A 10,204-nucleotide genomic window follows, 5' to 3' on the forward strand; every position below is an offset into this window, starting at 1 on the left:
TTTGGGGCATAGCAAATAGTCCATAAATCTGCCAACAGATCAAACAGCTGATTTATATGCTTCCAGAGCTACAATGGTAAATGGTAGCTTGATTCAACTACCAAACTTTAAAGAAAGAAGAAACTGTAGATGTCCCCACCATTTCGGAAAGATGGTGAAGTCTACCATGAGCTGGACGATCTCTACAGCTCGCTGGTTTAATCCTCGAATCAGTAGGCTCAGTTCACTTTTCTGGACTAAATAATGGGGTCAAGATAAGTACCCCCTGTGCTTCCCAGCCCCAGCTGCTGGCATCATGTCTGTCTACAAAGGATTGGGCGAAGGCCCCTTGGGCAGGTCGTGTTCAGATACAGCCCATTTGTAAGGGGCACAGGTGCAGAGGATGGCAATCACAGAGGAGGAAGCAGAAGTCTGTCCTCAGTGGCCCCCACCTAAGGCAATGAGCCAGAGCCCCATGGTCTCATCCCTAGGACTGGCTGCTGGCTCTCTGCCCTTTTCAGAGCTCCATTTATCTCATATCGTCCTCAGGAATCCTGATATCTCAGTACAGGGAACAGGGAGAGCAGGGGACCCTCGGGGAAGCCCAGGGACTTGTCTGAGGCTGTGCATGCAGCCATGGTCCCCTCTCCGGTAAACTGAGCCTGCTGACTTGAGGATTAAACCAGAGAGCTGTAGAGATGGTCCAGCTCGCGGTAGACGTTCACTAAATGCCAGACAAAGTGGAGAAGGACAAGAGGGCGTGGTTGGTAGTGGAGGGAGTGAGGTTTGGAGGTGGTGAGTGGAGCGGTGGAAAGCGGAGCCCGGCCCCCGGCAGGGAAGAGGGCCAGTGAGATTCCGCGGGGGAATGAAGCTCAACCAGAGCCCTGGCAGCAACCCAGCCCTCGCGCTCGGCCCGCGCCAGGGGCAGAGCAGGGAGGGCAGCTGCGGGCCCGAGGCCCCGCCCAGTCCCCGCCCACCCGGGGCCCCGCCCCGGCTCCGCCCCGACCCCGACCCCGCCCCTCCCCAACTCCGCCTCCACCCTGCGCCCCGCCCCAAGGCCCGGAAGCGAAAGCCGCTCCGCCTCTTCCGAGCCGGGTCGCGGCCTGGGCGGGCAGAGCGAGGCTTCCGAGGGTGACGGTGCCCTCGCGGGTCAGGGCAGCCCCCGCTGGGCAACATGTCCCGGAACCTGCGCACCGCGCTCATTTTCGGCGGTTTCGTCTCCCTGGTCGGCGCCGCTTTCTACCCCATCTACTTCCGGCCCCTAATGAGGCTGGAGGAGTACCGTGAGTGACCTCTGGCCCCAGTCACTACCCCCTTCACCCCCACCCGAGTCAGTTCCACGTGGTGTCTTGGAAAGAGCTGGGCTGAGTCGGGCAGAGCCAGGTTCGAACCCCGCAGCATGCAGCTTTGTGACTGCGACCAAGTGGTTCAACCTCTCAGACCCTCAGCCGTCTCTTCTGTATCTCCGCACCATGAGTAGTAAGCTTTTGGGAGCTTCAGAGATGATGAGATATATGAAATCAGTCTGCACATAGTAGGTCAACCTAATGTTAATCCACATTCATAGTTAACACAAGGTTTAATATGCTATGTCAGATTAGGTGTAGGTTGGATCATTTAATTTGTACAACCTCCCTTGAAGTAGAAGTTATCATCCATTTTACAGATGGGGAAACTGAAGCCCAGAGAGGTGGTATAACTTGCCCAAGGTCACACAGTAAGTGGTAAGGCAGATATTCTAACCCAGGCTTCTGTTGCAACCTCCTCCCTACACCCAGGCTGGGAATGGTGATATGGCAGGGAGGCAGATGGAACTCCCCTCATCCTGAGCTGAAAGGTGTTGTTATTGCCCTTCATTTCCATTCCCAAAGATGTTTTTGAGTGGAAATATTTCAACCTAAGCTGCTATCCTGGTTTTTTACCGTTTTTTTTTTCCTCAAATCGTTTTTCAGATTGCACTGGTTTCCTTCATTTTAAGCTGGTTGCTCACATGACAATGGTGAATATCCTGGGAGTAATTTTCCTCCTTAATCATTCAAGTCCTATCATTCTAAAAGCCAAACTCTCCTTCCTTGAGACCTATACCTCAGCAAGGATTAGCACTTTGATACATCTGAAACCATCTGTCAGAGAGAAAATATTAGGCATTAGAGGCTCATTTTGTTCTCCAGGAAACCTGAATCATCTTGAAGATGGAAGAGGGCCAGCCCTGCCCCTGGAGAATATTAGTGGAGGCTGAAAGCTCCATGTAAATGTTCGGCCCATTACAGATGCTACAGCATTTGATTTCTGGAGGCAGAGCATTTAGTACACACTCGAGTTTCCTTGTAGCTGCTTTCATCGGCCAGGTCTGAAATGGCCTCTGTACGTTCTGCTTTCCAGCCTTCTGCATGCCCCTGACGGGGTTAAATATGGGTCTGCATAATCTGCACCCGTTTATTTACATCCTGTAGAATTGAACTTGGGACAAAGCGTCTGCTTTGGTCCCATTAGAAAGTTTCAGAGCCAGCATCGTGGTGCACACCTGTAATCCCAGCAGCTTGGGAGGCTGAGGTAGGAGGATCGCTAGTTCAAAGCCAGCCTCAGCATCTTAGCAACTAAAGTTGCTCTAAGCAACTCAGTGAAATGAAACCCTGTCTCTAAATAATATATGAAAAAAGGCTGGGGATGTGCCTCAGTGGTTAAAAGCCCCTGGGTTCAGTCCCCAGTTCCAAAAAAAACCCAAAAAGTGGTTTCCAACTGGGAATGATTTTGTCCCCGAGGACGTTTGACCCTATCGAGAGACATCTTGGTCCTCACAACTAGGGGAAGAGTGCGGGAGTGTACTACAGGTATCTACCGGATAGAAGCCAGAATACCCTTCTGCAGTGCACAGGACAGTCCCCTGTGGCAAAGGATTACCTAGCACCAAATGTGAAAGGTACCTTGATCTAGGGAGAATGGTTTTACCTCCACTGTTGCTGGGAGGGATGGGGAGCCAGGAGAGACTGGGCCAGGGAAGGTACTGGACAGAGACAGTCCTCGAGGGGAGTTGGTATGAACTCCTAATCTCATGCACAGAACTGTGTTGGCCACCTCTTTTACCAGCTCCCTCTGTTCCTCAGGGTTGGGGCATACTGAGGAGAAGGCCACAGTTCTTGGAAGGTCAGGGCAGGAGTCCAGTACCTGAAAACTGGATTACTAGTGAAAAACAGGAGTTGAAGCCAGAGCTTGCAGAGAACAAGCCCCAGCCATGAGCTGGAACATCAGGTCACTTTGGATCCTTTGGTGGGGCCAGTTGGGGTATGGGGAGTATGGGGACAGGAATGTTCCAAGGTCACTGCTGGAATAAGCAGAAAAGAGGCAAAGAGTACTTGGGTAAAGTAAAGCCAAGGAGCTTTTCCGTGTTTGCTAATCAGCGGCCACTGTCACAGCGTGCCTTACAGGACTTCATGTTGTCGTTCAGTGTCATCCGCAGCTCTTTCATTAACTCGGCAAGACTTTGCCCAGTGTTGCATGAAGAACATGGTCAGTTCTGTAGGTGATACTCAAGTACTACGATGAGCACTGGGGAGGTGGCAGTTGGCCTTGGGGGTCAGTGATCCCAAACCAGAAGTGTGGTTCCAGTTTTGCTGTTCTCTGGCAGGAGCCCTGGACGTTGTTTCAGCTTTCATCCTGTTGCATAGCGTGGTTTGTCTAAAGAGCACTTTTAGGGAAGGGTGCAGATGGCTGGAACTAGAAGCCTAATTTGTTTGAATTCTAGAACCAGGCGGTGATCCTGCACATGGCCTTTTAGAAAGAACATGCATTTTAGGCATTGAGACCAGCTGGTAAACTGAGAATGAAAAATCATTTTCATGACCGTGTTCATTTTTAATTTTAATTAGATGTGCATAAGCATAAAATCAGGGTTGTTTTTTTTTTTTTTTTTTTTTGCCAGAAGCTTTAACTCATCCATTCCTTCATTTAGGTGACTCATTCAAGGTCACCCAGCATGTTAATTGCTGAGTGGACACCAGACCCCAACTCCCCCACCCTTGTCTGCTAATGCCTTGTCACAGTGTCTTTAAGACAATGAAAAATGTTCCAGAGTCAGTCTCATTCTTGGGTTGCACCCTGCTGCCCCGTTTCAGAACAAGGTGCAGGAAATCCATTGATGTGGAAATCTTCTTGCCTTGCAAGGGCGTTTCCTTGCCTTGCAAGGGCATTTCCCATCACACGCTAGGGCTTAGAAAGTGCTCTTCATTCCTCTTACCTTATAACCAGCTGACATGGGGCTGGGATTGTGGCTCAGTGGCAGAGCACTCGCCTAGCATGCACGAGGACCTGGGTTCAATCCTTAGCACCACATAAAAATAAACGAATGGAATAAAGGTATTCTGTCCAACTACAACTAAAAAAAATAAATAAATATTAAAAAAAAAATGACCAGCTGACACGCACAGACTCCAGCCTTGGATTCTTGCTGGTGTTGCGAAGGCCCCGCCCCCCCCCCCCCCCATAGTTTACAGAGTAGAAGGAGCCGGTGATTCAGGTGACCCTTTGGCTCCCTTCACCCAGCTAGTTCACACAGCTATCGCGGCGGGTGGATTCTTCTCAGCCTCTGGCTCACAGGTGCTCTTGCGGCCATCTGGGCTCTTGGCCTCCGGTTCACACTGGCTAGTACTGCCATTTGGGTCCTGTTAGCCTCTGTTCTCATTTGCTGCTGTTGTGGTGTGGTGTGTCCCTGGCCTGTGGTTCACACCTGCTGTTAGGGCCACTTGGTTCCCCTTGGCTTCAGGTCACGCTTGCTTCCAGTTCTGGACTCCCCCGCAGCAGGGTATGTGCCAGACACCGCAGCAGAATGGGAACACAAAGTATCTTTTCTAAAAATTTGTATTTTTACAGGATTACTTTGAATTAATCAACATGTGTGTTTTACTCTTGCTTTTTTTTTTTTCTAATAAGTAAAACCCAAACTGACAGAAAAGATCCAAGAATAGTACAGTAGGTTGCTTTGTCCTTCACCAGTGGTTAACATTTGCCGCATTTGCTTTCTCCCCTGTAGGTAATATACACACGTATACAGGTATTTACACACACAGTTATAGTTACGTATATATTACAATTACTGCTACTGTTTTGCTTAACTCTGTGAGACAAAATTGAAGACAGTGTGAGCTTTTGTTCCTAAACACTTTAGCCTTTCTAAGAACAGGGACCTTCTCTTACCTAATCACAGTAGTCTTCCAATTCAATATTGATAACAATGATAGCATCTAATGCATATCCATATACAAATTTAGCATTTTTTCCAGTGATGTCACATTATGAGTTGCTTTATTTCAACTCATAATTGGCAGGAAAAGATGGGGGAGAGAGAGATTGCCAAGGTCCTATTTTGTACCTGTTTCTGTCTGCTTTTTAATTTTAGTCTCTTCCTACTACTCTTCCCTTAGAGCACCCCTAGCTAGTAGCTCCCAGGTTGCTGAGAGAACTGGCCCTTAAATGTATTGCATTTGTTTGTAGGACTGTCAACGTTAAATACAGTAACAAGTCACACACTAGATTTATTTTCTAATATGGACATTTAATATAAGGATATGTTTTCATTTTCAAAGACTTAAAATTATTAGGTGGATTCTCTTACTACTGTATGAAATCAGCCACCTGCATGTGTAAACAACTTTAATAATAGGGCTTGGCCCTTTGACTAGAGATAAGGATTCTCAATTAAAACTACAAATCAAACCACTGCCTTAGCACCAGGGGGCAGAGTTGGGCTTGCTGAGACACCAGAGTGGGGATTTTCCAACCCAGAGTCCCATAGTTGGCTTTTAATCATTTCACTCAGGATAGAAACATGCTTATGACTAAAGTCAATAATTAGCTTATTTGTCCATGCCATTAAATCCCTGGCTTTCACCATTGCCCTTTTCCTGTGGTTTTTATAAATTTGCAATTTCTCCAGTGATAAATCTGTCCACCTCATCAAGTTGTACTGGCTAAATCCTGAGAGAACGAGTTTGAGTTTCTGTCTTCCTTTTAGCATATTCTGCATTCACAAATAAGGTGTCTTTGTGTGGAATCATGAATTTACATAAGACTGCTTTGGCCTCAGAGTATTTATAAAACATTAATGGATTAAAGAACCAGCGGATGTAGATAGGATGCTAATACCTGGGTATTGCTTGGTAGGGGCTGGTTGAAATGCCTGTCCAGGCCAGACTGCAGGGGTGTCTGCATTAGGACAAGGATTAGAAAGAGATTATGGTCTATTTAAAACAAATCCTCAGCCTCTTTCCAGCCTCATTAGCAGTTAGCAAGAAAGTGTGGAGACAGGGATTCCTTTCTCTTCACTTGATTCTCCATTGCATCATAAGAGGTTAGAACACAATTAGGCATTCTGTCCCTGCCACCCGAAGTTGGCTTCCTCTCATGCTTGGCAGTCTGCCAGCGTGTTTGGCGTCGCAATACCTGCTAAAGAATGTTTCGATGTACCAGGGTGACTGCTTTTCTTAAATTTGTACATCTCAAATACCTTCTGACAATTATCTTTCAAAAGGCATCTCTGCCCTCTTTCATTATATCAGCGAATAGGCCTTTTAGATCTGGAAAATTATCGGGTTTTGTTCCTGGCAAGACTGATGACAGTGTGTGTGATCTTTTATGAGTTGGCATTTTCTCGAGCATGTTTGGGACATCCATACTTTGAGACTTACATATGGACAGTGTGGTCGGGCTCAGTCCTACAAGGGTTACTGTCTAGGCAATAACACCTTTTGAGTTATCTCAGAAAGTCTAACACCTTAGAGGCCCCTTATCACCCACTTGTGTCAGAAAAAGTCTCTTGGCATATCTAGGTTCAGAGGGTCTTAGTTAGCCACCTGCTGCTTTCAGAGAGGTGGGAAGGCAACCAGGCCATTGTCTCTAATTGGCGTCTTCTCCCTGTCCTTCTTAGAACTGGATACCAAGATCCCCATCAGCTCCATTGCCCAGTGTTTTGTTTGCCAAAGCAATACTTAGTGCTGATAAAACTATCTGGTCATTTAGGATTGGCTTTCTGTCACATCACTTAGAAGCAAGTTCAGTGAATCTTAAGACTGGGGAAAACCCTGCTTCTTGTGCCTTTATGCTTGTGTAACTTTATGAGAATCCAGAGGCCAAAATAAAGAAAATAGCCTAATATTAAATAAGAGCTAAATGTGGACTAAAGAAACGCTTGTCTGTCTGATTAAAACAGAGGTCCGATTACAACATTTAATTACTATAATTTAGTAGTAAACATTCTTTGGCTCCCCGAGTCTTTCTTCTAAAAAGCTCCCATTTGTTTGTCAAGATACTTAAAATATTAAGTCTTTTGTTGTCACAGTCCTCGGGTTTATTCTCAACCACTTAGAAAGATGTGTCAGAGCTCTTGAAGCCCACAGTCGTAAAATGCCCAATTTCTCTTGGCCCTGGCCTGTTGGACATCTCCAAAGAGATCGGCTTCGCCGCCTAGCTACAACGCGCTTGCTAATTGGCACAGCACCTGCAATCAATTAGGGAAGCTTCAATTATCCAAACCAAAGCCACCCACCCAAAGATTAATTTTCTGCTCTATTTCCTATCAAAAACATAGCATATTTAGCTCTGCGTCTAGTCCTTCAGTGGAGTGCGTTTTAGACATACAAACGACATCGTTTTCTTGTTAATTGTACTTGTTCCTTCATTTCAGCAGCCTTCCGCTTGTAATATCACGCCCACCAGTTCTTTCAAAATTGTTCTTTTTCTGTTGTTTTGTTGCCTTTCCAAAATGCTGAGATCACAGGAAAAAGATGTTAGTTGGGAGCTTTTCTTTTGAAGTTGGGAGCTTGCTTTTTCTTTTTTTTTAATTGAAAATACCCCATCTTTTTGCATTATAGGATCTTACTTCCACAACCTAAAAGCCTTGAGTAGCCACATCTCTGAATTTAATAACACATAAATATTGTTGCTAATTGTCCCATGTCATAGGCTGATATAAATACAAAGATTTCTCCCTCTCCTCTTCCTGAAGAGTAATTGTTCTGTTGTGTTTCTCAGAGAAGGAACAGGCCATAAATCGGGCTGGTATTGTTCAAGAAGATGTGCAGCCACCAGGTAAACTAAAGAAAAAACAATCCAAACGGAGTCCCCCTGGTCCCCTTGTGCTGTGTGGTTTGTGTGGGCTTTGCCATGGAGGGGCGAGAAGGTGTAGAAGCTAGATTGTGATTTTGCTACTTATTTCGTAATAGTTGCCATTTTTTTTATAGCTGTTATCTAAGACTTCATTTTCAGATTTCACTGCAGAATACTTATTGCAAGTTTGCGGGTCCCTCTGTTGCATCTGATAAATAAGTGTAAATGTAACAAGTATACAGTTAAACAGGAAGCATGGGTAGCTGTTTTGCAGAAGTATTTACCAAGTACCTATTTAAACCCTGCCCTCACAGGAAAATCACATTTACTTGTGAGCTATTTTAATTGATGTGGGATTGGGCTTTATGCAAGAGCCCAAAAAAGCTCCCTTCATGGCTGAGTAGGTCAGTCCTTTAAGATGATCCAAGCTGGCTGAGAATGAGAGGTTTCCAGCTTATTAACCAAAACTCTCATAATCTGTGGCAACATTCATTTATTTTTTAACTAGGCCAGATCTGTATCTTCCTGTTATGGGGCGATTTCTGAGCTGTTTTGATGCCCCTTGTGGCTGCCGTGTGGCTGGGTGGCTTCCCAGTCATTTCACTCCTGGGTTCCAGCAACTGGCTCTCGCTCTCAGACCCCATGGGAGTCGCACTACTCCGTGCCATGGATGTCGTTTTGTTGGTTTGAATTTGAGGGGTGCTGGGACATTTATAATATATCTTGAGGTATTCGTGTTTCTTCCTATAGGGTTGAAGGTGTGGTCTGATCCCTTCGGCAGGAAATGAGAAGGCTACCACCAGCTTCGATTGTGGAAGGAGACATCTGCATGCTTTTGACTCAGCATTGATAGAGTAAACCACCTCACTAGAGAGATGGCTGGAGGAGAAAGTGAAAGCTGTCGGTAAGAGGCCTGTAATAAAGACCGTGCACAAGGACTGACATTCCCTCAAGAATCAGAAGAATCCTGGAACATACTACACCATTAGGAAGGTTTTCATGACTCGGCTGACTTTGTTGCACACTTATATGGCCATTTGCAGGAGATTTGCTCGTCACTGAGTCTTCATCACCAGCCGAGCTGTGCTACGAATGCATAGAACTCATGGGCTTAAGGAGGTCCACGCCTCTTTGCCCCTCCAAATGAGAGATTTGAACTGCCTCCTGTGGCTATTTGAAAATGGTCAAGTTGATAAAGCTCTTTGAGGATAAGGTACTTTGTGTATTTTAAAAATACCCCATTCATCTCAACCATCTCTTGTTAAAAGATTACTCCATGTTAGAAAAGAAATAAATACAAAGTGAGTCAAACTAGACCAGTGCGCATGTGTAGAAGAATCAGTGGTGAATTAACAGAAGTGAAAATGTGTCTATTAAAATGATTTATTTTTACTTTGCAATGGTGTTTTTTTTCATAAATCTTTTTGTAAACTAAATTATACACCAAGAAGTACTGTTTGATTAGACATTTGTGAAGTGTTCACCTGTTTGTTTGCATTATAAGTGAACATTTTAAAGGTAAATAGCACATTTGAAGAGACAACATTGAATTCTCTGCAGGTACCTTCCCAGGTGCTGCAGTAATGAAAGTGAGAATTGATTCTTTTTCCTTCTTTCTTCACTTCCCTCCTTCCGTTCCTTTCCTTCTTTCCTTTTACTTTTAGTGTCCTGTCCTTGTGCCCTCGTAGCCCCTTATGAGATTGCATGCTTCTGAAGAGTCGTGGTACCTTGCATATTATTGTAGGCTCTCCTCAGAGGAGATTCTTGACGAGGTTAATTTTATGATTGTGAACTTAGCATTTTCTTAACAGACAACTGGCCCAATTATGTAATTATTGTCAAAAAGAAATAAGATTGATATGTCCAAAACCAAAATCATCATTTTTGGTAAGCATTCCCCAACACTTAATTGACTTGCAGTTAACAACTCAATAGAGGAAGTTGACTAATTAGGGGTACATTTGCTCTGTTTTCCTTGGAGGGGTCACCAAGAAGTTACAGAACTTAAAGCCAAACTTCTGCAGATGCTTGAGATTTTGTTGTGACTAAGGCAAGTGCCTGGTACCATCTGCTTTGAAAGATGTGTAAGCTAACACGACTGTGACTTCCGCAGAGGAGAGCTGTGGGG

At 45.2% G+C, this 10,204-nt stretch overlaps 1 protein-coding gene across 1 annotated transcript; it reads left to right on the top strand.

Moving 5' to 3' along the window:
- Positions 1-1,050: 1,050 nt before the first annotated feature.
- Positions 1,051-9,476, top strand: Smim20 (small integral membrane protein 20). The gene is made up of 3 exons (XM_076864572.2): positions 1,051-1,262; positions 8,002-8,058; positions 8,827-9,476. The coding sequence occupies exons 1-3, from the start codon at positions 1,154-1,156 to the stop codon at positions 8,862-8,864; spliced, it is 204 nt and encodes a 67-aa protein (XP_076720687.1). The 5' UTR covers positions 1,051-1,153; the 3' UTR covers positions 8,865-9,476.
- Positions 9,477-10,204: the final 728 nt, after the last annotated feature.

This window comes from Callospermophilus lateralis, chromosome 8 (genome assembly GCF_048772815.1).
Source record: "Callospermophilus lateralis isolate mCalLat2 chromosome 8, mCalLat2.hap1, whole genome shotgun sequence".
In the NCBI taxonomy this organism is placed as follows: domain Eukaryota; kingdom Metazoa; phylum Chordata; class Mammalia; order Rodentia; family Sciuridae; genus Callospermophilus; species Callospermophilus lateralis.